Below are 27,771 nucleotides of genomic sequence, written 5' to 3'. Positions count from 1 at the left end.
TCTACAGTGTAAACGTGCCCCTGTGTTAGTCTGGAATATCAGAATAATAATAATAATAATAATAATAATAATAATAATAATAATAATAATAATAGGATTTATTTATATGCCACCCAATCACTGGGAATCTGGGTGGCTCACAGAATGTAAATGGATTTTGTGGCACCTTTGAGATGGCTACAAGATCTCTTTGCATACTATTTGCTATGCATTTTTCTTTGAGGCCCTTCCAGCTCCCATGGTCTGTTGAAGGTATTATCCATCCCCCCCAAGCCCCACCCAAAAGTGCTGTAATTTTATTCTACATTGAGTGGGACTAATGACTCTCAGCTTTTGGTCCTCCAGAAATGTTGGTTTTCAACTTCAAGATGCTCCAACAGCCCAGTCAGGGATTCTGGGAAGTCGTTATTGGAAGACCAGATATTGAGAACAATATCTAAATAACCTCCAAGACTTTTCATTTTGGAAGTCTGGATTCTATGATGGCTTACTGCTTGACTTCTGTGTGTTAAGTCATGTGAAATGTCTCTTCTGTTTGCAATGATTTGGCAGAGTTCATTGACACATGGGAGGAATAGCTTGGTCTAGCAACCACCTGGTTCTTAATATGCATGTATTAACTGGCCCAGAAGGCCATTGGGTTCAATAGTATTTAAGGTTTAAGATTATAAGCTCATAACTGTGCTGTACATAATTAAGAGAGATTATACAGATGCACATGGAACAAGTTCATCTCTAGAAACTGAGTGGTGAATCTGCAGAGTGGCTAATTGCAAACTTGCAGCAAGACTTTGCTATAAATCTTCCCCACAGTAAACCATATAGTTTCAACTTCAGTTAGGCTGTAAGCATTTAAAAAAAAATAGAGGGGCTCGATACAGACTGGCACAAAGCACCGGCCTGTGGGTGGGGCTAGGGCGCAGCATCCACATGCTGCGTGCTGTAACCCCACCCCAGGGCATCATCATGACACGCACCCTTCCAGACGGTGTGCGTCATGATGTACTGAAATCAAGATACACTATATCCACAGCATTCCAGCTTGGTGGATGAAGGGAATGCTGTGGATATAATATATCTTGATTTCAGTAAGGCCTTTGACAAAGTTTCCCATGACATTCTTACAAACAAGCTTGTAAAACGTGGGCTAGACAAGGCAACTGTTAAATGGATCTGTAATTGGTTGACCGGCCGAACCCAAAGGGTGCTCAACAATAGCTTCTTTTCATCCTGGAGAGAAGTGACCAATGGGGTCCCACAGGGCTCTGTCCTAGGGCTAGTGCTATTCAACATCTTTATCAATGACCTGGATGACAGAATTGGGAGCATACTTATCAAATTTGCAGATGACACCAAATTAGGGGGAATAGCTAATACCCCAGAGGACAGGATCAAGATTCAAAATGACCTGAACAGACTAGAAAGCTGGGCCAAAGCTAACAAATGAAATTCAACACGGAGAAATATAAGGTACTGCACTTAGGGCGGAAAAATGAAATGCACAGATACAGGATGGGCGACACCTGGCTGAATGAAACTACATGTGAAAGGGATCTAGGAGTCCAAGTAGACCACAAGTTGAACATGAGTCAACAGTGTGATGCGGCAGCTAACAAGGCCAATGCAATTTTAGGCTGCATCAATAAAAGTATAGTGTCTAGATCAAGAGAAGTAATAGTGCCACTCTATTCTGCTTTGGTCAGGCCCCACCTGGAATATTGTGTCCAGTTCTGGGCACCACAATTTAAAAAGGACATTGAGAAACTGGAGCGTGTCTAAAGGAGGGCGACTAAAATGGTGAAGGGTCTGGAAACGACTTAGGGAGCTGGGGATGTTCAGCCTGGAGAAGAGAAGGTTAAGAGGTGATTTTATAGCCCTGTTTAAATATTTGAAGGGATGTCATATTGAGGAGGGAACAAGCTTGTTTTCTGCTGCTCCAGAGACTAGGATCCAGAACAGTGGATGCAAGCTACAGGAAAAGAGATTCCACCTCAACATTAGGAGGAACTTCCTTACAGTAAGGGCTGTTCGATAGTGGAACAAACTGTCTTGGAGTGTAATGGAGTCTCCTTCCTTGGAGGTCTTAAACAGAACCTGGATGGTCATCTGTCGGGGATGCTTTGATTGAGAGTTCCTGCACGGCAGAATTTGGTTGGACTGGATGGCCTTTGTGGTCTCTTCCAACTCTAGGATTCTATGATTCTATGTTGCCCTCCAGCACTGCGTCCAAACAGCACAGCACTGAAGGGGCATCACAAAGCTGTGCCGCTGTGGCTATGGCATCTCTTTGAGGGCACAAAAAAGAGCCTCTTTTTGCGGCTCCTTTGAGTTCTATGGAGGCCTGATCAGGGCCATGGCATGGGGATCCTGTGGCCTCTATCTGTTCAGGAAATGGGCGGCTGCATGCCTCCTGTCTGTACAATCTCAGAGAATACTTTAAAAAAAACCCTGTGGATACTTCTTGGATATAATGCTGCTTGTTATGGGAAAAAACATGCTCTCTCAAAGTTATTGGTGCAAGTGTCTGGATGACTTCAGTACTGCAGAATCCGCCCCTAAAATCCTTGGAATTTTTGTAACTGTTTGGCCACAAATGTACAGGGTTCACTTGCTGAGAGGGAAATAATCCATTAGCTGGTTCTTCCCTGTATATAGTTTATCCGCAAACTGCCACATTCATGTCTTGTCTTTAGAAATATTCTAAATATGTCAGGATAAGGTTGTGGACTCTGAATGATCTTTCCGATAGACAGACAGACAGACAGACAGTGAGTGAGTGAGTGAGTGATTGGCATCTGGTTGGTGAATTGGGATGGTGTAAGTGGAATTTGGTGTCATTGCAACTCACTTCTTTTGGTCATCGTGGAGGCTGGAATTCTCTACTAATTGTGGAATGACCTAAATTGCCCCAAAGCCACCTTTTCTCAGTGCAGTCCCTCCTCTCGAACCCAGCCATTTCCAGGTCACTAGAGGGACGGAAGACAAGCACCCAGCTGTTTTCCTAAATGACATCCAGCAACGTCACGGTCAGTAGGAGCCTTGTTATACATCCAGCTATAGGGAAATAGCTGGACTCTTGTTGACTAGCTGTCTTCCAGTATAAGATCATGACCTATCTTAGTATTTAAACATCCCTGCAGTAAAATCTTGCTAAATAGAAGAAGGGTCCTCCCTTTATGTCATTTGCCTTGGTCCAGGTCTCAGAGGGAGAGAGGAACCACTAGACTTGATCCCCTTCCCCACTACCATTTCCTTCTTCCATGTCATGTCTTTTTAGATTGTAAGCCTGAGGGCAGGGAACTGTTTAATTAAAAATAATAATAACTGTAACCTTGTCTAGGAGCCTTTAGGGCTGAAGAGCGGGGTAAAAATACCGTAAATAAATAATACGTAATTCTCCACTGATACTGCTTGGGAAGTGATTTTCTTGACACCATTTAAGAGAGAATGCTGTGAGCAATCTTAGCATTGGTGATAGTACAGGAAAAGGGTGAATCCTTGTAATTGGGGCCTTGTTAGAGAAAGGCGAGGCTTTCCTGACTTGACAGTATCTGCCTGACTCTTATTTCAAGATGGTTTTCCATTTTGTCATAAAACATAATTTTAACAGGTATTGGAGGTAAGCAGTTCTACAGGTTGGGATAGTTCGATGCTGTCCTGAGCTTGCTTGTCTGACACTGCTTGATCCCAGACAAAACTGAGATCTGTCAAGAGATTTGAGTGTTGCTTTATTACAGATAAAATGTGAAACTGACACCCAAAGCTCACTTGTGATAAACCCATTTTGGTAGGACAGGAAGCTATTTATTTAGAAGAACTGGAAGAGATTTCTAAAAAAATAATAATAATGTGTGCAGTGCTGGCTGCATTGGTATAGCTTCAGATTTCAATTTTGGGCCACATTCCATAATCCCCAGATATACTATTTTTTCCAAATCAGTTAGGCAGGACCTAATTAATGATTGACAAAGTCAGGTTCCAACTGTAACCCTTGGGAAATTAAATATGTGGCTATCCTATGTCTCTAATGGACAAATAATACAGTTACCTCTGTTCCTAATCTACTGCCAGACTTTAAATGTGTTAAAAAATCAAGGTACCCGCTCTTCGTAGTAGGAATCAGTAAGTCTTAGGCTTTACAAGACTTGGCATCAATTAAGTTTACTTTGTTGCCAACCAGAAATGAAGGTTTGTAGAGCTTCCTTTGAGAAGTATTAACAAAGAGGAAAATATTATCAGAGGGAACGCTAGTGTGAGACATCGAGAAGAGAAAAGGAGAGGAGAATGGCTGATAATTCTGCTGAATGCTAAATGTTCACGTCCCTGGACTTGCTTTTTCACACACACACACTATTAAAGATGTTCCTGAGATGTTGTAAGGAAGACATACGATCTGTCAGTTCAACTGGTGCACTAAAAAACTCCAAATCCTGGACATTTTCCAAGCCTTGGGATCTATACTTAGGCCTGTTACAGACTGCCAAAATAAAGCTGCTTTGGGTCTCTTTGGAGGTATGCTATTTAAATGATGCATGGGTCCTAAGAATCCGGAAGCTGCACCAAAGCTGCACTCCAGTGTGTAGGAATGGAGTGTGGCTTTGGCGCGACCTCCAGACTCTTAGGACCCATGCATCATTTAAACAGCATACCTCCAAAGGGACCCCAAGCAGCTTTATTTTGGCAGTCTGTAACAGGCCTTAGTTTCCTTAAATTAAAGAAGCCAACACTGGCTTCAGCCATGCTCACAAATGTACTCTGTTAAATGTTAAAATGCCAGTAAATTTATGGGTAACCTGGAGAAGAAACAATAAGTATTGGTTATAGATGCAAAGTGTAGATCTACGGTCAAAAAGCATTTGTTTTGTTGCTGTTGCTTGCCTTCAACTTGTTTCTGATTTATGGCAGCTGTAAGGGCAACTCTATCATGGATTTTCTTGGTAAGATTTGTTTGAAGGGGTTTCTTTCTCTGAGGCTGAGAGAGTGTGACTTGTCCAAAGTCACCCAGTGGGTTCCCATGGCAGAAAAGGGATTTGAACTCTGGTCCCTAGAGTCACAGTCCAGTGGTCAAACCATTCTCTCTCTCTGGCATAGACTCTTTATTGAACAAAATACTTTGAAAAAGTCAGGATATATATTGACACATAGACTTGTGATGAGGGGATGTTCTGTATGGGATGAAGCATAAGAAATGGGAGATTAAGTTGAAATTAATGGGCACAGTAAAATTCACCCATTTCCAGCATCTAGATAATTATCTCTTTAACTATTGGCCATGCTGTCTAGGGCTCCTAGGATTTGGAGTCCAAACTGAAGGGGCAAAGGTTCCCTATGCCAATCCTGAGACAGCATAGCAACAGTACTATGCTATTTTTAGTTGTTTTATTAGACCTTCTGGTGTAAACTGAACAGTTTCAACTTGTTGGGTGTGGTGATAAATGTTAATGGCACTAAGTTACATGTGGGAGGAAACCTCTTTAAGCAGAGTTATTATTGATCTTCCTGATGTCACCGTTTTCTTTCAGCTTGGAAGTTTACTCAAGAGCTTTATAGAATTAGAAGAAAGAAAAAAAAGGGGGGGAGAAAAGAAAAGGCTTCTCATAGGAAAGTATTTGGAAATGCATATATTCTTAAATATTTGCTACAATGATGGTGGAATAGTAATTGGGTGATTAAAAAAAGAGGTTGGATGTCCACTTCTTGGGGGTATGTTAGTGGTAGATTCTTGCACTGCCAAGGGGTTAGACTAGGCTCTTAATGTCCCTTTCCAGCTCTTGCGATTCTGTAAAATATTTCTTTGAAATCGCTTGCACTGGTGAATTTAGCAAATGATATTCCAGTTTTCACCCATAGCCAAAATTCAGTGCCTTGCTTCAGGAAGTAAAACATCCATAGTTGGGATCATTAGGCATTGTGAGAACTCGCCCAATCCAGTTTGGCATAACATAAGCCTAAGGTGGTGGTGGATGATCTAAACCCCAGCTAGCAAGCCATTCTTGTTCTTCTTCTAAGGCTTGTTTTGACTTGATAGCTAAACACCTTCTTTGCTTATCTAGCTAACCTGAGTTAGTGGCTTTCAACACACTTGATAGGAAGTGATAAAATGAGAAGAGACATGTACATGACGTATTTGCTACTGCATAGGCATATTGCTGCAACCCTGCACCTGTCATTTAGGATTTGTAAATTTACAAGCCTATTCTTATGTTTCATACTATGTACATCTTGGATCTGTGGCTCTAGATTACCCAAGGGTAGAACAATGCCCTCAGTTGTTTGTATAGTACAAACATGTGCCTGCCATTTTTGTTTCCCAGCCAGTTCTTGGTTCATGCAGCTTGCCAGTGGAAAGGCTATTTGGTAATATATCAAAAAAGCTAATCTCTCCCACATAAACTCAATAATTGGGTTCTGGAGATTGGTTAATGGCAAGGAAGGTCTCAAGATGAACTTATTTTCAAACGCATTACTGATTTAATTGATTAAAAATATTAGCAAGCCCTCATGGTTATCCTGTGAAGAAATGTGGAGTGCAAACAAAGCAGACAAAGACAAAATATGTTATTGGGGGCAGCTTGATATTAAGATAAATATTGTGGAGAGTATCACTGGTGAGCCAAAGCCAAGTGTAGATTCTGTATAGAGTAGTAGTTTGAAATTGTAGCCTACCTCAAAAGAGAGAGGACTCCTTAAACTCTACTCTCCTAGCTGAGTAAAAATGTCTTGTAGACAGCAGAACATGGGGAATGTGAACATACAATGTAAAACTGGGAGGTGGGAATAACTCCTGCTGAAAATAATCACATGGTGTTCTGTTGGTTTCATTTTCATTTTACAATGCCAGCTCAGGTTCTTCAAATAACTGGCTCTTAAGTGAAACAAGAGACGCTTAACCGCACCAGATTGTCTCAGAATTCTTTGGTGAGTTTCGAGGTGATGATGGGCTAGTGGTGCATGTGTGACAATCCAGACTTCTTGTTTCTTGAATAAGCAGTCATAGTGTTTCCCTAGTAAGAACCATTGGCTCACAATGAAAATTCTTCAAGGGCTACCTACAATTATTGAACCAAATTGTACTGTGTCATAAATGAAAATATGACGCCTTAGAGTGCTGTAGTGGTGGTGGTGCCATCCCTCTCCCCTTGATTGCTCGGGGTTGGATCTGCTGACTGACAGAAACAATATAATAACTTTTCTGCAGAGGCAGGCAGGCAAAGATACACACTTGCACCTTCTATCATTCATTCCATAGTCTTTTAATTTAATCACAGAGCATATACAAATATTGTTGAAGGATCTGAAAGATCCCTTCTCTGTGATGAATACAACACAATGGGGTGATTTTTGTTTGCTAACCAGTAACATTCTTCACTTTAAACAGTTAACCAAATGGGTCCACAAATTATATCTAGACCTGGTAGCCAACTGATGATATCGTCTAGCCGTTGATAAGCCTAATCCTATTGCAATGCTGCCTGCCACAGTAAGGTAATTCTGAGATTAACTACACCTGATATTCTACTGTGGGCCTGATCAGCATATTACAGAAGGTGAAAAAGAAGCTAAAAAGTTTCAGGAACAAGACATTTCATGGAATCCTAAGCATTTTTTTCATGGTTGGAATAGTCATAGATCTGTCCACTTAGACATTTTCTAAGATGAGGCAAAAAGACCATGGGATCTGAAGGAAGAATCTTGTAGTTGCAAGATTTCAGACTCAATCCCTTCTTCTTGGCTAGTGGGGATTGAGTAGGAAATTAGTATCAGATCAGATCCAAAAAAGAACAAATCTTTATGCCTGCATGCCACAATTCTTAGACAAAAGGGGGTGTTTTTACGGTGATACTGAATGAGAAGTACTAGGAACCTGTCACTGCTGGAGCTGTAGGAACCCTGAAAGAATCTAGGAAAAATGTTGTACGGGCCCTGAAATGGGCCCGTTGCATTCCAAAACGGGGGCATGCACGGAATGGGATGGGGCTAGGAATGCATCTTGCTGCATAAGGGAACGCCGCCACTGCTGCTGGGTGTTCCAGTCGTGTCCTACATCAGTTCCAGAGGGCGCGATTTCTGAGAACGCTTTGGAACGGTTCTCAGAAATCGCACCATCTGGAACAGATGTAGGACCCAATTGGAATGCATGGGGGCATTCCGTTGTGCAGTAAGATGTATTCCTAGCCCCATCCCGTTCCGTGCGCTCGCATGCGCTCCCCCGTTTTGGAACAACTTGTGGCATTATTTGCACTGAACAATTAGCACTTGAAAATTACCCTGCTGCAGAGAGTGGCTAATTATTTGCAGACTGGTAAGTGTTCTTACTTGTAAAACATTTAGGCGCAGTGTATTCCCTGAACATTTTCTTGCTGGTCCTGTCCCCTTAGGATGAAACACATGCAGCATGACATGCTTGTGAAGGCAAATATAGTGGGCATACAGTACCCACAGTGCCTTTGAGCTGTGTCTGTTGCCAGTGCTAACCTGAGGTTAAAGCTCCCTGACTAACCAAGTAGCACACCTGGCAAGATGCCTCATTATTCAGGTCCCCTGAACCATTGCTGTCAGAATGTGTTATGAAATCCTTTGAGAGAGGGAGAGTTATTTGAGAGGGGGAGAATTCTGGTTCTTCCATTTTCATGTTGCTGGATGAAATTGTATGGCATAGCATTTCTCTGGAAACTACACACCAGAGCTACAAAAAAACCCAAAAAACCTTCTGATTTCCTGTTGCTAACGCTATGCACATTTAGGTATACCTAATACCATTGAAATCAATGGTTCAAACATGACTGTTTCAACAGAACTGGGATGTGAACCTCATAAACTGCAGTTTTACCTTAAGAAAGCTTACTGACATGTGTAAGGAACCTTTACACTGTTGATAGGCAGCAAGCATAACTGAGCACTATCCCTTTTCTGTTGCAATAAGAAGTGGGTCTTTAGGTTTGTTTTGCTACACAAATAACTATTGTTCTGTATCCAGAATCTATAAATATGTCAGAAAAATCTGATAAACTGAGGTATGAGCAGGTGGCATACAATGTGGATTCATTAAATGTGATAATTATTTGTTTGTTGGGGGAATAATGCTGATATCAGTCCAAGTTCTGATGTTACAAATGGATTCATTGTCCTGTTTGTGATCAGGACAATCTTGGGATCTCTTAAACATCACACTCCACTAATTCCAATAGGGGCAAGGGAATTACGGGGCTGTTCTTAAAAACAAACAAGCAAACATAAGTGTAGGAGATCCTAATTTAAGATACCATGTTGTGTCATGTTTGGATTGGGAAATGGTTGCAGCCATATGGGGTACAGCTTCACACAAAATATTGTACAATTAGCAGGATCTGGCTTATTCTGGGATGTGCCACCTTAGATGGTGTGGGAAGTCAATTTTGCCAAACTCCCAGCATACACCAGTTGAGCACATCAGGAAAGACTAGGACAAGCCAAGCCTTCTACTCTGACAATCTGGTCTCTCTGAAGGGAGGAGATTGCTTCTTTTTCTCCCCACTGCCATTCTTTACCAGCAGCTCACATTTCACAATGCTGCACTTAGTATATACATGTTCAGGAGCTTGCATTTTTTTTTGGCATCTTACATAACAATTCAGAAAGAACAACAAAAATTAAGCAAACACAAAAAAAATGCAATAGAGGAAATAAAACTCAAATACAGGAATTCCATTTAAAAAGTAATATATACATAAAATTCCTGGGCAAAGAAAAGCTTTCATGTGGTGCCAGGTAAAGCTCTCAAGGGGAAAGGAGCTAAAGTTCTCCCATTTAGCCGTCTTTCAATAATTAAAACCTTGAGGGTAACTTATTGAAACCATCACTGGAAAGATCTTGGTCCACATGCCAGTGTCTTTGCTGAGATGAAGAGCTTATTCAGTTGTTCAATGTCAGTTCAGTGGCATCAATAGATAACCTTCACAGTTCAGCAAACCTTGCAAAGCTGAAAGATAATCCTCAATTCAGTGTAACGCGTAGGCATGTTGGTAGGCATGTGAGACGGCTGGTGGAAAGGACATCTGTGTATTTCTTGGGAGGGGAAGAAAGCTCTCTGATCAGTTGTCAATTCTGTTTGCCAGAGACTTGATACAAAATGGATATGCCCTATGCGCATTATGGGTAATTGCTCCTTCCCAAACTATATACTCTTATCCTTTTGCTTTGTCCTCTGTAACATAGGAATAATACTGGCTAACGTTCCAGAAAGGTGAAAGAGTTTTCTTAAATAATGTTAATGAAGAGTATTAAATAGTCGTGTAGCACTTTCCCTAAGTCTGTCAAACTGTGCTCCAATTCCTGTTCTGTCATCCTGTTAATATAATTGGGTTTGTGTTAACCATCTGCTTCTATCCTCAGGTCAGCGAGGATAATTGTATGAAGATTACTAATCCATTTCTTATGAGCCATAGAGTTGGTTTAGTCCTGAACGGCATGGAATTTGTGTGGCAAATGCAAAATGGGGAGGAGGTGACAGACTTAAACATTTTAAGAATTAAACATTTGAAGCTGACAAGAATGAAGGAGGAGAAAGCTCTTTCTCATTTCTAGATGTGGGAGGCCCAAAGGCTGCTGGTAAAAGTATAATGGTGGGCTCTGCTTTTTGCCACCAGATTCAGTAACACCTACAAAGCTTTGTTTCTAAGGGCAGAAGTAATCTGAGGCTTGGTCTGCATACAAAGTGGAGTGAATTACATAAGAGAAGATTTCTGAATGATCACTGTTATGGAGCTGACAGGCTTTACTTGTAAGACAGGCTTGTAGATAGCCATACTCATTTGTTCAGGGTAATAATTGCATCCAGGTGACTAGGTCAGAAAGATTTACAAATGCTATATCTTTTCTCCTACCTCTTGGGGCCAGATATAAATGCTGTCAATAGATGAGGCCATGTAGGGTAGTTGAGACTTCTGTGAGCAAAACCTCTTTGCAAAGGTTGTTGCAATGTGTTCTCTTTTGGTACTCTTTTATTTTCATATATCCCACCTTTCTCCCAATATAGTGACTCAAGGCTGTTAGGTCTACCCCCTCTAGCCTCCTCAGCAGGGATGGGAGTCATGTGGCCCTCCAGATGTAGTTGGAATACAGTCCCCAGCAGCCATAGCCAACAAAGCCAATGGCTAGAAAAGGTAGGAGTTGCAGTCCTGCCACATCGGGAGAGCCAAGTATTACCTTTTCACTTCAAACAAGCAGCTTGTACATACAGATGTACGTGTTAGACCAAACTCTATACAGGAATAAAATGTTTCAAAAGTGATTCTACAAATCCTGGGAAGTGGAGTGCTTTCAGATATTTGTTAGTGAACTGCACAAATGCCTTTATGGAAGATACCCTTGTTTGCAACTATTCAGCAAAACATAACTTGGTTTTTCATTTCCATAGATGTAACTATTTTATTTATTTATTTGCAATTGTGATCTCAGTTGCCCATACATAGCTCCAGGAAATGGGCCACAGCAGTTTCCATAAAATGTTTCTTGTCCTTGTGGCTTGTACACAGAAGAGTTTGTTGAGTTGTTTCTACAAAGTCTAAACCAACCTGATTTTCCCACCCACTCCCCACTTGTTTGAGAGTGGAGTGTCAAAACATAGCTGTGCCTGGTGCCCCAAATACACAGACGTTAGAGTTCTTCAATGGTCTGTATTCATTGAAACATAGAATTGTAGAGTTGGAAAAGACTGCAAGGGCCATCCAGTCCAACCTCTGCCATGCAGGAACTCTCAATCAAAGCATCCCCGACAGATGGCGATTCAGCTTCTTTTTAAAGATCTCCAAAGAAGGAGACTCCACTTCCATCCAAGGAAGTGTGTTCCACTGTCGAACAGCCCTTACTGTCAGCAACACTCCTTGGGTGTTGAGGTGGAATCACAACATTAATTCTGTCACTTTAAGGAACTGTTCAGAACAATACTGAATGTTCACACAAAACTTTTTTTAAAAAAATGTGCTTTACTCATTTCTGTAAGTAGAAAACCTTGCTGAGACAGGCTTATATTTTTGATCTGTATGCTTAAGACCACCACTCAGCCAGATAGAACAAACGGGCAGCTTTACTTTCAGGATCATTATCTCCATCCCTGACCTACAAGAATTAAAGCCTGTCTCAGCAAGCTTTTCGATGTCTGAAAAGACTTAAAAGTCATGGCAAAGCCTTGACCATGAGAGGTGGATGTTGTCTGGACAATATAATCCATCTCCTTGGTTGTCTACAAAATAGCCATCCCAGTATCAAGTGTTGAGGCTTGCCTTGCTGTGTCTGAGAGGGAGACGTAGCAGTGCCTCAAGCAGTGAGTCAGCATGGAAAATCTACCTTGCACTTCTCTCTCAAGGACATTCTGCTGTCTGATCAGACACATGCATAAATATTTTAGGCGTGGGAGGCAAGTCTAGAGGAGATTTATCCAAACAGTCTAAGAGAGAGGCAAATTATTGGGGGAAATACACACACAAACACTCCCAAATACCCCCTACAGATGTTGATAGCCTGGAACCCCCATGAATCTAGTTAACGGTGAGGAATAATGATAGTTATAGTCCCATAACATCTGCCCACCACTACATTCCCCATTCTATGACTAGTGGGTTCTAGTAATGGCATAGTTGCACATTGGGAAAAAAAACTTAAATGAAAAGGATAAAACACCTCCTGTTTTTATAAGCCTGCATGTGTTTTGTGTGCCTTTAGGATGTTTCCAACTTATGGAATCCCTATTATAGGGTTTTCTTCATAAGATTTGTTCAGAGGAGGTTTACCAATGTCTTCCCCTGAGGATGAGAGAATATGGCTTTCCCAAGGTTCACCCAGTCAGTTTCATGGCTGAATGGGAATCAAACCCTTGTATCCAGAATTATAGTCCAATGCTGAAACTGTTACACCATGCTGGGTCTCATCTTCTAAGCCTAGTTCACTGAAAAGTGATCTTATGTAGATAGCCACCAAAAGTGCTTCAGTGTATTTGGTCTTTAGCTAAGAAAATTCATGTGATTTGCCAAAGTATATAGTATATTTCAGGCTAATGCTGCAGTTCCTGACACCTGATGATGACAGTGCCTTAGTGTAACAGCTATAGAGATGTTATAGAAATATTGTTGTCTTTAGGTATCTTTGCGTCAACTTTGGCTTAAGTGATGATACTTTCTTAGGGTTTTCTTGGCAAGATGCTTTTAGAGGAGACCTAACCACTGCATTCCACTAAGGCTGAGAGACTGTGATTTGCCAAAGGGCACCCAGTGGGTTTCCATGGCTGAGTGGGGATTTGAACCCTGGTCTCCATAGTGGTAGTCTAACACTCAAACCACTACACTATGCTGGCTCTCATAGGTCCTGCTTATACCTTTGGGAAAGTCAGGGGAATTTGTCAAATGTCAGGGTAAATTGTGATTTAAGATACACTCTTGCCTCTGCAAGAGGACATGCATCTCTTGTTGCATTTGCAGTTCAGAAGCAGTAGAGCACAAGTGTCTTGTCACACTACACCCCATAGTACAATAAAATAGAATAAATTGAACCTTGAGACGGTTTTATATTGTATTGTATTGTGGAAAAACTTTAGTGGCTTCTTTCAGCTCAGTAGTTTGTGAGTTGAAACAAGCTGAATCAGTTTCAGTTAATTTGTTGATGTTAATATTTTGGCAGGGGACTGCAAACTGTAGTTGAGTGAGCTTGGTAGCCAACCATTATAATGAATTTCAGGCTTTGCACTGGAGTTCAGTCTGCCATTAACAGTCATGCTATAAGAAAGGAACAAGTGAAAGAACTATAAGCAGATTCAGGTGGCACTCCAAATTAGTGCAAACCTGATTGAATAAACCTGTTGACTGCAGCAAAAGACACCTACAGTTGATAAGCTGTGAAATATCCATTCAAATACAACACAGTGTTACACTTTCCTCACACATAAGATTTAAATTATGAAATAACTGAAAATTTCCTACCACCAACCCTCCCAAAGGCACCAACAGTTCCATGTAGTGAGCCATGCAAATGGAATGATGAATCGGAGATGGAGGTTTTTATTCCTGCTATTGCCAAGGTAAATGAAAAGCTTGCAATCCATTTGTGCTACTGTTTGATTTCAGAGAAAAAGCTTTTTCTTTCTGCCAAAGAAAAGCTTGCAAATAGAATTTGTCTGCTTCTGCTAAATTATAGCAATGGTCTGCAAACATACACTCTCCACCTCTTTCCTTGCTGCTGTTCTGCTAATTATACACTCTGGAACAACCCTTAGAAATATCAGCCACGGAAGTTTCCTGCTTCGCAGGCAAATAATTCTGCCATAACTTAGTTATAGGCAGGCAGTTCTGTGGAAGGCTGGATTTACATTTTGAAGATGGCTGTAAGAAAGATTTCTTAATGTGGAATGCCTGGATCTCAAACTTTATGCTGACTTTGGGCGAAAACACACTGCAGAAATAATCCAGTTTGAGACTGCTTTAACTGCCCTGGCTGAGTGCTAGGGAACCCTGGGAATTATAGTCGATTGTGGCACCAGAGCTCTCTGACAGGGAAGGCTAAATGCCTCACAAAACTAAAGTTCCCAGAATTCCCTAGCATTGAGTCGTGGAAGTTAAAGTGGTTTAAGACTGGATTATTTCTGCAATGTGTTTTGGCCTTTTGTTCCAGGGCTTTCATCAGTTGCTGAAGACAAATACAAAGGCTACTGCAAATGTGCTACACAACTTTTGAGCTATTTTAGAGATGTGAAATTATATGTTATAAGGATCATTACAACAGAAAGACCAGAAAATTAAATCCGGTGAATAGACTAGTGTAATATGTTTTGGTTCAAAACCAATTGCAATCAACAAAAAAGGAAGAGGAGAATCAGTGAAACCCATTCAGGATATGAAAAGAGCAAAGGTCTGCCTGCTACACAAACCAGTAAGACTACCTTTTTAATCAAAGAGTAGGTTAGGGCAGGGAGAGTGTCTATGGGGTTTGTAACTGGTATTGAAGATGTGATTAACTTTTGGAATAACATTAATTAGTTATTCAAGCGAATGTGCTCAAATAGCCAGATAGATTAATCCTGGAAAAATAAAAGCCGTGAGCCCTGTAGTTTTTGCCTTGGTAGCATACTTCTCTGACATTTTAATGAAACAATTAAAACAGTGCCAAAAGTTATCTCTTTTGATGAACTTCTGAAAAAGCTCATTCAATAGGGCCAGGTGGAGGGGAAGGAGGGTAATGAATACTGCCAAAGATTTTCCACAGCTTTTCAGATGGTTCAAGAAGATATGCATTCTTTATCACTTGTGAAATGACTATAATTATTTATGGGTCAAACATAAACCACTTGTTTCTGAAGGGAGAAAAACACACTAAAAGAAACAACAAAAATTGACTGGAAGGAAGAAGAAAGCATGTTGATTGACCTTCCTGTTATACATGATCTTAAAACAACAACATGGTTATACGTATGAGGTGGAAGCCTTATTCAGTCTTGCACAACATAAACTACTCAAAAACCTCTTAGTAATGTGGGCATTGTACATTGCTATGACTAGAAGTGCACATTTTCTCCATCACCTAGGTCAGTGATGGCGAACCTCTGGCACGCGTGCCAGAGGTGGCACTCAGAGCCCTCTCTGTGGGCACACATGCTGTCTCCCAAGCACAGAGTTTGTCAGAGTTTCTTACTAGAAAGCCAGAGGGACGTGGCACTTTGCAATAAATAAGTGGGGTCTGGGTTGCAGTTTGGGCACTCGGTCTGTAAAAGGTTCACCATCACTGACCTAGGTGTTTGGAGAATATTGCATGTCCTGATGAGGCTTATCAATCTATTTCACGAAATGAAGTAATATGTGCAAGAAGGAAACTCCCAAACAGTCAACCTATATGTTTAATAGAAGCTGCAGTGCCAAATCTATTGATAAAAGAGCATGTCCCATCAGAGCTTTGATGGCTCAGGTCATGCAAAATGGCTTTCACAAAAAGAATTCCTGAAAATTATGAGCCATTTCTATAAAGGTTTCAAAGGAGACATCAGTGGCACCTTTTTGTTGTATGAAAAGCTTCATGAGCTAGTCAGGGGAATTAATAGCAGGAATGCTGCAAATTTTTTCCAGAATGGATCCAGGTTATTAAGAGCAGAGCTAGAAGTGAAAACTTGCATAACAAAAGTTTGAAATTGGCTTTGTGGCAAAGAAGTGCTTAAAAAAACAAAACAAAATGAATGTCAAGTGACATGAGCTTTACCTAGCATGCAGAAACATGGTAGCAGCAGTTGTTGAAAACTAGTTTGAAAGAAATCCTTTCCATTTAATATGGTTTGTGGCTTACCAACATTGGACATGACTGTCATTATAGTCTAACTGAATGTTGGAAGTTCCAGAATAGTTTCCGTTTCTGCATATAGGGCTTGAGTTGATGGGACAACAACTGAAAAATCAAAATAAGAATACAGTTTTTAGCCTGGGGCAAATTCAAGACTAAGGTGGCATGCGCACTGCCAGATTAATGGAGTTTGATACTGTTTTAACTGCCATAGCTTTAATGCTGTGGAATTCTGGGATTTGTATTTGGGGAAATATTTAGCCTCCTGTGTCTCAAAGTTCTTGGGCCACAACAAATTACAAATCCCAGAATTCCATAGCATCATGCTATGGCAGGTAAAGCAGTGTCAAACTGCATTAATCCGGCAGTGCAGATGCAGCCTTAGTTTCCAGCAAAGAGCACTAAGCAAAATGATGGTGTTGGGCTGGACACATTTTACAGAGGTAATTTGATAGCCAGTGAGAAACTTGTGGACCTGGTGGATGTAACTAAAATAGAAAACTCTCAGCATAATTCAAGTCCATGTCACAAGGTATACATATTTTCCATCTCTTCTTTCTGTTCATAATTTTTTAAAACAGTAGCTAAAATTAGGAATATAGGAAGCTGCCATTAAAACGGAATCAGACAATATGTTTATCTAGCCCAGTATTGTAGGCTGTGACTGCCAGTAATTCGCTCTTTATGAGTGCTATTTGGAGATCCCTACTGTTCCCTGGTGGTCTCCCAAGTACTAACCATGCAAAGCTTTTGAAATCAGACAAGACCAGGTGCATTCAGGGTGGTATAGTGATTTATATACAGACTATTTATGACAAATCCAGTAGCTTGGCAATAGCTGAACTCACTGGTAAATGCCTAGAACACTTGAGACCCATACAGTTGACAAGCAGTACTTCACACTCGATGAGAAGAGTGTGGTAACCCTGCCCATTGTTGCTTCCCTTACAGAAAAAAGGTGTGTGTGGATATAGTTGTGGAGGTGCTCTACTGAAACTAGAACATGGAAAACACAGGTTGTAGTAGTAGGATTTTGGTGTATCTGTGTAAATGTCTCAACAGGATTATACTCTGCAAAAGATGTTTTTGATAATCTAGCAGTGATTATTTAGATGTGCCGGCAAGATACTTTGTTACCTGAACTAGTACCCAAATTCCCATACACACCCTACTGGCATCAGCATTTAGGACTAAATCCAGTTGTTAGTCCCTGCTGGAGTAGACATGTGGTTTTTACTATTCATAAGTTGATTCAATGGATCTACTGTTGTTGCAGTTAGGATTTAGATATTTCAAACACCACTCTTGTCTTTACTCCTCCATACCCCTATGGAGCTGCCAGAAATGGTTTCTTTTGTTTTATTGCATTAGAGCTAGCTGTGTGTTAACTGCAGTAGCCATTCTTCTTCAGAGAGAGTATTCACTTCCTAAGATGTAGGTATACATTAAAGCTAAACATCTGGCATTTGCTGTCATCTTAGTTCTTGACTTAATAGCTTGCCTAGGATATTTAGGCTAGCAGTTTCTTCCGTATCTGTAAAATATTTAGGACTTGCTACTTTGCTGTAAATGCTGTGGAGCATTTATTGGTAACTTTGTTTAATGCCCATCATATTGTTGTTTTGGTTCCCCCGGGAACTTGCAAGGAAGGGAATATGTGTCTTCTGCTTTATTTCCTATAGTACATCTAATTTGAAGTGGGGATGGAAATAAAATGCTTGTGTCTCCACAGACTAACTTAGCCAAGGGGGAGGGAATGCATAAGTAACATGCGTGTCCTATTTTGTTTCTTCCCCGAAACTTTCAGAATGCTTTCATACACTCTTTGGAAGAACAGGGATTGTCTAACACAACAAATATCATTTGGTATTTTAGAGACTGATATCTGAAATGGCCTTTTCTGTCTGTGTAATCATACCAACTTCAACAGCTGGTGTTTATTTTTCAGTAGGGAAAATGGAGGGACCGATTCTGACTTTTTCCTTTTAAGGATGAATTTTTATTTTTTCCACTGGAAACATTGGAGCAGTAGGAGGGAAAAGCTAGTGAAATATTTTGTCTATTGGAACATACTTTTATGTATGTATGAATGAATTATTTCACTTAAGAGTGAAATACTTGTTAAGACAAGATTTCTCTTGCTCAAAATGCTAGGAATGATGTAGTTTGAAGATTTACATATAGGACAGTCTATAGATTTCAAGAACAACAACAATTGCTGTTCCATGGTACAACACTATATTCTATACATACAAAACTAATATCCAAGATACATTTCTGTACCTAATGGGGATTGCTGGTTTGCGCTGATCTTCAGTTTTCTGAAGTCAAATAAGGTAAAAATGAAGGATAAGGCCCAGAAACTAAGGTAATATTTGAGAAACTGAATCTAATAAAAGTCTTTTATTACTAGTATTTTTCAAAGATACCGGTAGGCTTCTTGTTTAAGTTGGACTAACTATGCCCACAATCCTGTGAATTCTGCATTGGTATGAGACAGCTTTGAGTTTTCAAAGAGTGATTTTGTATTTTCAAAATAGCGAGAAATACATTTTATAGCCTTTGCTTTATAACCTTTCCTGAACAAGCCCAGGGCCATTAGGTTGTAACCAGGTTAGCTTAGTCTGACAGGCTGCCAGCCTTTTCTTCTGTACCATCTCAAGACAACATGAGAACATTTTGGATATTCAGATGGTTTACCTGAATATGGATTTTAGAATACAGTGGTACCCCGGGATACGAATGCGCCGGGTTACGAATTTTTCGGGATACGAAAAAATCCCATAGGGATTTATTGCTTCGGCTTACGAAGGTTTCTTCGGGTTACGAAAAAACCGCGGCGCTATTTTCCGCCACCGGAGGGCAGCAGAGAGCTATTTTTCCATTAGCGCCTATGGGAATTCGGCTTACGAAGGTATTTCGGGTTACGAAATTAACCGCGGAACGAATTAATTTCGTAACCCGGGGTACCACTGTATAGTGATAGTACCCTATTGAAAAATGCAGTATTTTCAACAATTAAGTTAAACTTTGTGGACAGAATCCTATTGGGGATTTACACATGCATAAACACCATAGTTACACTGCTATGCAGTGAATCCCATTCCTGATCCTCCCAGTCTGTACTTACCAGGAAACAGCTGATGTGGTCATGGGGGGGGGTACTGATCTCAAGGGAGGGTGTTTATGAGAGATATTGTTAGTTAACTGACAGTCCCACCCCTCCCCATGAGCAATCTGCAGTTTGGCAGATTGGATGAGGGGAGGTGGGATGGTCAGATTGGAGATTTTTCATGGTCCAGCTAGGGACTATGGAGGGATCATTAATATGAAACAGCTACAAATGTGTAACTCTAGGCTATGCTTTCATTGCTGCCCAACAGGATTCCAGTTTATAAACAATCATGCTGCCAGACTAGTCCAAAAGTCTGTAAGTGGCTCTTTCTGTCCAGTCAATTCATCTTCTTTTGCTTGAAAAAATGGTTATTTCCATTTTGTTTTTTTCTTACTTCTGAGATGGCAGAAACTAAGATGCATGTGCTTAGGAGGCATAGACTACAGCAAGGTGTAGTTCTCTTTGCAGCAAAAGTTGTATTTGTAATTTTGATCCAACAAGCCTGAGGTGGTATGTGTTTTTTTTTTAAATCATGAATGTGCCAAAGACTAGTGTTCTGTATAACATATGAATGAAGTTAATGCAGTAAAATAAGGGTTGCGTACTTGACACTGCATGGTTCCTAACTCTAGTACATGCGGGCAGCGTAACAATGGCAGTGCCCTATGTACATGGGCGCCTCCATGTTACATAAGTGCCGTGCTTATGTAATGAGTGCACCAGTGGCGCACTTGTTATGCCACCCCTGCGGCTCAAAAAGAATCTGGTTTTTCCAGGTTCTTTTTCCTCTGAAAGGAAGCCGCATGGTTTGGTGGCTGTGGCTTCCCTCCGGAGGAAATTAGGCCGCTGGCAGGCCACCCTTTTTGGCCAGTCTGTCCCTCACCACTGATCCCTTACAAGGCTGAACTCATGTCTGAAGTGTCCCTGCACTGGGAAGGGGAGGGGAAGGGAAGTTTGATTTAAATGAAGAAATAACTTAAAAATCCCATTGCTATTACTTCATATATTTCATCAACTTGGGTGAAAATTTGTCCACCAACCCACACTAATTTTACAACTAGAGTTTTATTGATACAGTTTTCCTCACAGCCATGACTTCCATCAATTTTCACACCCTGCCTTAGATATTTTCATTTTTGACAATCCTCATCCTTAGATGTATAATCCTCAGACACATGTTTTGACCTATGATTTAATACGTATGCACTACAAAGTAGAGCAGTTGTTTTTAATAATGTAGACATAAAATGTCTCTGTTTAGTACACAGGATGCAAATATTTATATTTCATATTTGAGGCACTGATTTCATGTGGAGGTTAACTATGAGTTAATATATTTATTATTTTCTACTCACCTACTTATTTTTAAAGCATTGTACATATTGGTGTTAAATATGTAAACTTAAAAAATGTTATCCATTGGATAAGGTTGCAAATAAGATTGCAGTTGGCCATAGGATTGCCTTAGGATTGCCATAAGTCAGAAAAAATTTTAAGGCACACAGAAACAACAAATGTGCTTGTGAGTACTACATAGCTTAACTGTGGTTTGTTTTGAACAACTGGCATTTGAATAGTTTTCATGAGGAAAAAATTAAAATAAAAGAAGTCCAAGGCTTGAAAAGCAAATTGTCAGATGGCAGAAGCTTACTGGCTCAGGTTTCTACTTATCAGCATTTAACATACAATCTTAGAACCCACAAGACTGCCTTTTAAGGTATGCTCTTTTTAAGATGTAAGTAAAAACAAATTGCCTGGAGGTGCAAGGTAACAAGCACTGCTGGCTACCTGATGAGAAGATGGTAAGCCTACACTGTCTTCTTGGAGATCTCCCCTGTAGCTATCTATATCCATTATTAAGAGAGGGTTTTTTTTAACAAAATGCACACCTGCGTAGAACAAGATTCGACATGAAATTGATTGTAATAGAATTCCCATTGCATGGTTAGTATAACTGAAATAAGGTAGTTTTAAAAGCTCTTTCTTTAATTTTTTTAAAACTAATAAGCATTAGATTGGCAAAATGATTAATTATTCACTGTGATCCAAAATGGCTCCAGCACATCTTTTACTAGTATTCAGACCCATCAAATACCTCAGTACTAAAACTATGGTTCTAGAGGAAAGATCCTTCTTGCAACTCTTTCTGCATGGAGAGATCTCAGTTTTCCAGTGCAGGATTCCAAGTTGCTCTGCTCTCTCTGATGCAAGCTGGATTGTTGGTGCATGCACATATAACTTGCCTAAAGTGTTTGGCATGGTGTTGGCAGTCCCTTTGAACATCCTGTAGGGTAGGAGCACTGACATGAGATAATGCACACCTGTTGCTTCCTAAGCTAAGATTGAGGAGTTGTTGTGCAAGTGTGAATGAAATCTGCATTGTCAGGGTGGCTGTACTGACACATGGTTATGTACAGTACTCAGTATGAATGGAACAGAACCTGTACAGGGTTGGCATCACGTGGGCCACAAGATGCATGCAACCTTTTAAGGCTGTATTTTCAGCCACTCCTATAAACTGCAGTGCCAAAATTCGGTGGCAGGCCCTCATCTTTAAAACAAGCATTTATTGCCAATTTTAAGGCAATATTCTCACTAAAATGTGGGAGCAGCATGGTAGTAGTGATGATATTGCTTGTGAGACACTATTCTTAGAGCACCTGGGAAACATTCATATCCCTGCACTGGGAAAATGTGTCTTGGAATAGATGGATGGATATCCTGTTGAAAAGAATTCAAGCATATTTTGGAAGATATAATCAATGAAAGTGTCAGGAGTCAAGACTGCAACTACATTTATCTGGGAACAGCTTTGTTCAGACAGCATGCACGTGCTTGTACTAGTACTTTTAGCTCATCTCATCTCTGATTCTTCTCTTCAGTGGCTAGTGACTAAATTGTGGAAGGCAAGTTTGGTTTCTTGCTGGAGCAAACAAAGCTACTCATCCTGTTCTTCTTAAGGGTGGGAAAGCTGATTAAGTGATATGCTTACATAGCTGAAACAAAATGGAAAGGTGCAGTTAAAAGAGAGAGAGAGAGATGGTAGCCCAACCTCCCTGCAGGAGAGTCTTCTGCATGTGTTTCTCTGAAGAGCATTATGCAGAGGGAGGCTTACATGATAGGGAAACCTAACCTGCCATTCTGCAGTGTTGGCCAAAAAAGGAGCCTTACAGCACGAGCAGAAGATTGTCACAAAATGCAACTACTGTATAAAACCTTTCTTAGTCACCGGCTTGTCTAAGTGAACGTACATGGCGGTATGTTTCAACTGTGGTGTCCAATACTAGTGGTAATTATTTATTTATTCAACTCATTGGCAGTGAAAAGACTCGTTATTTAGCACGTATTTGATCAGATAATAAGAAATAATGGTCTCAGTCTGATCTACTTTGGTATAAAACCTTAGATAGAGCAATGTATCCTGATCTTGAACTCTTTTGAATTAAAAACTTCCAGAATCCAAGGAAATGTTGGCTGGGAATTCTGAAATTTACAGTCCATAAAAGTAGCCTTTTCCAAACCTGGGACAGGCTGGCATGAGTAGAGGCAACAAAAATGGTAAAGGTCCTAGAAACCAAGTCCTTAAAAAAAAGGTTGAAATAATTATGTGTTTTTAGACAGGAGAAAGTAAGATTAGCAGGTGATGTGGTCGTGATGTTCAAACATTGAAAGGCTGTCACAGAGATTAAAGGAACACATTTGTTTTTCTGTTACTTCAGAAGGAAAGTCTTGAATCAGTGGTTTCAAATTATAGGAAAAACAATTTAAGCTAAACATTGGGAAGAACTTAAATGGCACAAGCTATTTGATAGATAGGAACAAATAGCACTGGAAAGTTGTGGAGCCCCATGTTAGACATTTTAAAGTAGAGGCTGGATAATCTGTCAAGTTCTGTAGCGAATTTACTGCATTACCAGTGAGTTGAACAACATAACCTTTGAGATTGTTTCCATCTCCATCCTACCTGATATGAAACTGTGGGAATTTTGCTATTGATCTAATATTATCAGAAACTCTCATGGCTACAGAATCCTGAACATTTGCAGGCAGTACTAGGGAGTAATTTATGGTGTTAGGAGATCCTTTATTCGAATCCTCTTCATAAGTACTTTTTTCTTTCACCATATGTGTCTGTCACTGAATGCATTTCTTCCCACATAATAGTTTTGGTAGGCAAATTCAAACTTCATAAAGCTTCAAGTACTATTTAGGGATAATGGCTATAGCAGTATGGGAATTCTTTCCATGGAGTCATCCCATGACTTTGTTAGAGCATTTAATTTTTTTCCACTGCATAGCTCCTTACTCCAGATAAATGGGAATAACCTATGGAAAGAAATTGGTTGTTCATTTGAAATGTGCAATAGGCCCTTCAGTACACAGACCCATGCCTCTCCCTCGTATGATTCCCAGTCTTCTTGGTGTCTGGGTTTTAGGCAAAATTATTTTTAATTCAACCCCTCTAAAATTTCCTTCCACATGTTACTATTTTTTTTATGCTATGCAGCAGTCTTGTCTTCCTTTTGTAGGTCTGTATATCTCATAGGTTTCTAGATATCATAGCAGGCTTGATTTACTAGTAAAGCCCACCTTCTCTCCTAGAAGCTGGAGGGCCCAGATTTTGGGTGGGCTGTCCATGGATATGCACATGCTATTGGTTTTCACAGAACACAGTTGTATTGTGCCCCCTTGCCTCACCCATAGCCCTTGGCAATATAAAACTCTTTCTTCCTCATGTACTCTACTCAGCGATAATGGTGTACATTTTGCAAGTATGAAATAATATGTTTACTGTACATTAAAATTAAGTGTATCCTAAAATTTCCATTGTTCTTTTATTTTAAAGCAACCAGCGGATACCAGTCTCCCTCCTGAGGATCTGGACTCATCAGGTGATGATGATGACACTTTTTCTGGCTCTGGTGCAGGTATGTATGCCTAATTTGATATTTACTCAGCAGTGAACAAAACCCCTGTTAACTACTAGAACTGTCTCGTTCCCTCTCTCTTACTCTATGTGTAGAATGCATAGTTAAGAAGATACCAGAAGCTGTACACTCATTCTAGTGGCTTTAAGCTGTTATTTTATTCAGCAGTATCCCATCTGTCTCTCAATAATGGAACCCAAGGCAGCTAACAATATATTTAAAACAATACATATTAAAAGCTATAAAAAGTCATCAACAAAAGTATAAATATAAAAAGTACTTTAAAAGTGGTTAAACAATTTAAAAAGTTAAAACATTAAACAACATTAAAATACTATATTGTTGTGTGCCTTCAGGTCATTTCCGACTTATTGCAACCCTGACCTAAGGCAACACTATCATGGGGTTTCTTGGCAAGGTTTGTTGCCTTTACCTTCCTGTGAGACAGGAGTTTATGATTTGTCCAAGTTCATCCAGTAGGTTTCCATTGCCATGGTCTCCAGGGTCGCAGTCCAGCATTGAAACCACTACTACACCACACAGAAAACACACTTAAAAACAGCACCATACACCATTAGAACTCCACCCCAATTTCTATGCAAAGTACTCTACATGATTTAAACTACATTTATATACTATAATTTCTCTGAGGAGCTAAGATAATGTGCATGGCTCCCTCTCCCCCCTCCCCCCGGCTCTTTTATCCTATGATGTATGTTGGGCTGAGAGGTGGTGACTGCTGGTTACCCTATGTCCTTCATGGCTGAATGCTGAATTCAACCTAGATTTCTTTTTAGTTTTTATCCAGTCCTGTAATCAGCATGCCATATTGATTCTAAGTCATTACAAGAAAAGGGGTTGCTAAAACCAATACTGCAAATTGGGGAATGGTGTGTCCAAGGTCATCTGTTTAGTTTATACCAAAACCATTTTTGGGACCATCCTCTTGCCAGAACTTGGAAAAGTTAATTTCTTGGATCACAACTTCCAGATTTTCTGACGTCTGGAGAATTCTGGAAGATGTAGTCCAAAAAAGTAACTATGCTATGGTCCTAAACGATGGCTAAGACTAAAAGGCAACTTTGTTTGACTTTTTAAAAATAAAATGATTCATAGGGATTTTCTCTGTTTAGAATTTTTTTTAAATAGTGATCAAGAGATGTTGATAGTTTTTAAAACTGTATTAGTCTCTATCCAATGTATGTGCACATATATTCTTGTAATGCTGGGATGAAATGTCATTGCACCCGTAGAGCTTTTGAGTTTTCATGGAATGTCCTTAAGCTACTGCAGCTGTTAGTTGAGCTGTCTTATGCAAGATCCTTTTGCAGGGCTTCCTGAGCGTTTGCTAAAATAAGCCTTGATTTTTAGGTCCTTTGCCAGACCATCCAGTGGTTGCCTGGAATGTTCCACTACAAGAAACCTCAAATGCATCACTGATGTCTACTGACTTGGAAGATAAGCAGCCTGATATTCATAGAACAGATAGCTCTACAGAATACTACACAACAGTACCTGTATCTTCAACAAGCATGGCTGTATTCCCAGTGATTGATATGGTGACAGGCAAGCCAAGAGAAGAGGTTGATGATGATGGCCTGCACTCACTTTCTGAGCAAGTGACAACAAGACCCACAACTGTAACAACAGGCATCACAGTCTCCCACCACATTTCCACAGTCAGATTTACAACCTCTCAAGCTTTTGGCACAGTAAAACCACCAGAGCCAAAGGTCTACCATGATGTCCATCACATACCTAGCCCTGATAAAAATATACCTGCTTCTGATATTATACCTCCTAGTGAGACAACTCCATATACCACTACTACTCCTACAGCATCATCTACTGCCCAGAAGGATATCTCTTCTCTGCCTGAAAGAGAAGTTATACAGTCTGAAGATGGTTCTGGTGATGAGGTAAGAATAAACACACTTTTAACTTGGGCATTAATCTGTACTATAAAGCTAAAATATTTTTAAATGTAGATATTGAATGCTTAGCTGGATGGCATTTGTGAATGAGTTTAGAATAGGCCTGCCTGCATTAGAATTCATAATTGTGAAAATGTGTGTCCACTGAAGCTAAGGAGGAGAAATATAAACAATACTATTGTTCTTGCATACAGGGAGATTTTGTGTTTCCACGAAATGATGAAAGCTCAGTAATGGAAGTAGAATCTGCAGTAAATAATAGAGGAATGGATATACCACCAAAGGATGAGAAATCTGAAGGCGCTCCACAAGGAATATTAGACAGGAAAGAAGTTCTAGGAGGTAAGTAAAAGGAGCTTTTATATTTTCCCACACAGAGTGGTGGTGCACTTTCCATGTATCATTGAACTGCCAGAATTGTTTTGGTTTGGTTTGCATAATGTAGGCCCGGTACAGACGGCCTTGTGGCACGTCTTGATGATGTGCTAGGGTTGCCTCGGGGCGTTGATTACAGATGCCCCCACAACCCTAGCACATCTTCCATACGTCAAAATGGCGGTGTCCTGTACAAATGGGTGCCGCCATTTTGACGCTATGGATGCCTAGCGAATGCACGTCGCAGCACCATAATGACGTTGCGAGTGCACCATTGGTGCACTGGAATCATTATGGCACCGCAAAAAGAACCCGCTTTTTGCAGGTTCTTTTTGCTCTTTGAGGAAGCCATGTGGTTTGTCCGCTGCGGCTTCATCATGGAGCAAACCTGGGCACTGACAGACCACCCTTTTGGGGCAGTCTGTTCTGGGCCATAGATTACTATATTACAATAAATTTACAGAATAGACTTGAGAGACTCTTGCTACACAGTAACTACTGACACCACATTAAAAATAAGGATGCCTAGAACAAGTAGATATCCTGAGCTTGGATTCTAAGCCCCAAAACAAATAACCAGCAGCTTTATGCTTCTGTCACAGTAGTTCGATGAAAGACTTGAACAAAAGGCCAGCATGGGTTTTGTGGTTAGCCTTCTTCTTTGTAAGGCATATGAGAGGGGTATCATTTGTGGCATTGGCAGGAATGATGGACCCAGAGTATAGCTTCTTACTGCCAGACATTGATATGGGTCAGTAGGGTCCCTGTTATACCACTTGGTTAAATTGCATGCCAAAAGTCATTGGAAATTTACGTAGAGCAGGGCTTTGTGCCCCTCATCTTTCTCCTGCAGGATTCCCATTGGGTTGTAGAAATTCCTAGGCAAGCCCAGTTACCTGAAGGCTAATAAGAGAATCCTACTAATCTTAGACAAATAATCAGAAATAATATTGGTGGTTGTCTTGTACATTACTTGACCTTCCCATGATAAGTGGTCTCTCCCTGCTGATGTTAAATGTGGGTAGTAATCAGAGAGTGAAGAGATTCTCTTCCTACAAACTCAATCTCCCAGGAAGTTCTCAGTTTGCTCTGTTCTTCCTCCTACTCCTACATGGGGGAAGAAAGAGAA

The 27,771-nt window shown here is 40.3% G+C and overlaps 1 protein-coding gene across 1 annotated transcript in view; it reads left to right on the top strand.

Annotated features, from left to right (window-relative positions):
• Positions 1-27,771, top strand: part of SDC1 (syndecan 1) — a 35,189-nt gene that overhangs the window by 4,601 nt on the left and 2,817 nt on the right. Inside the window, exons 2-4 of the mRNA XM_042440582.1 lie at positions 24,252-24,333; positions 25,705-26,252; positions 26,462-26,609. Of these exons, the coding sequence (XP_042296516.1) occupies positions 24,252-24,333; positions 25,705-26,252; positions 26,462-26,609 (778 nt within the window). The remainder of the gene's footprint in view (positions 1-24,251; positions 24,334-25,704; positions 26,253-26,461; positions 26,610-27,771) is intronic.

The sequence above is a fragment of the Sceloporus undulatus genome, chromosome 1, assembly GCF_019175285.1.
Source record: "Sceloporus undulatus isolate JIND9_A2432 ecotype Alabama chromosome 1, SceUnd_v1.1, whole genome shotgun sequence".
Lineage (NCBI taxonomy): Eukaryota > Metazoa > Chordata > Lepidosauria > Squamata > Phrynosomatidae > Sceloporus > Sceloporus undulatus.
The sequence above is the reverse complement of the archived record's forward strand: the minus strand, read 5'-3'. Positions and strand labels throughout refer to the sequence as shown.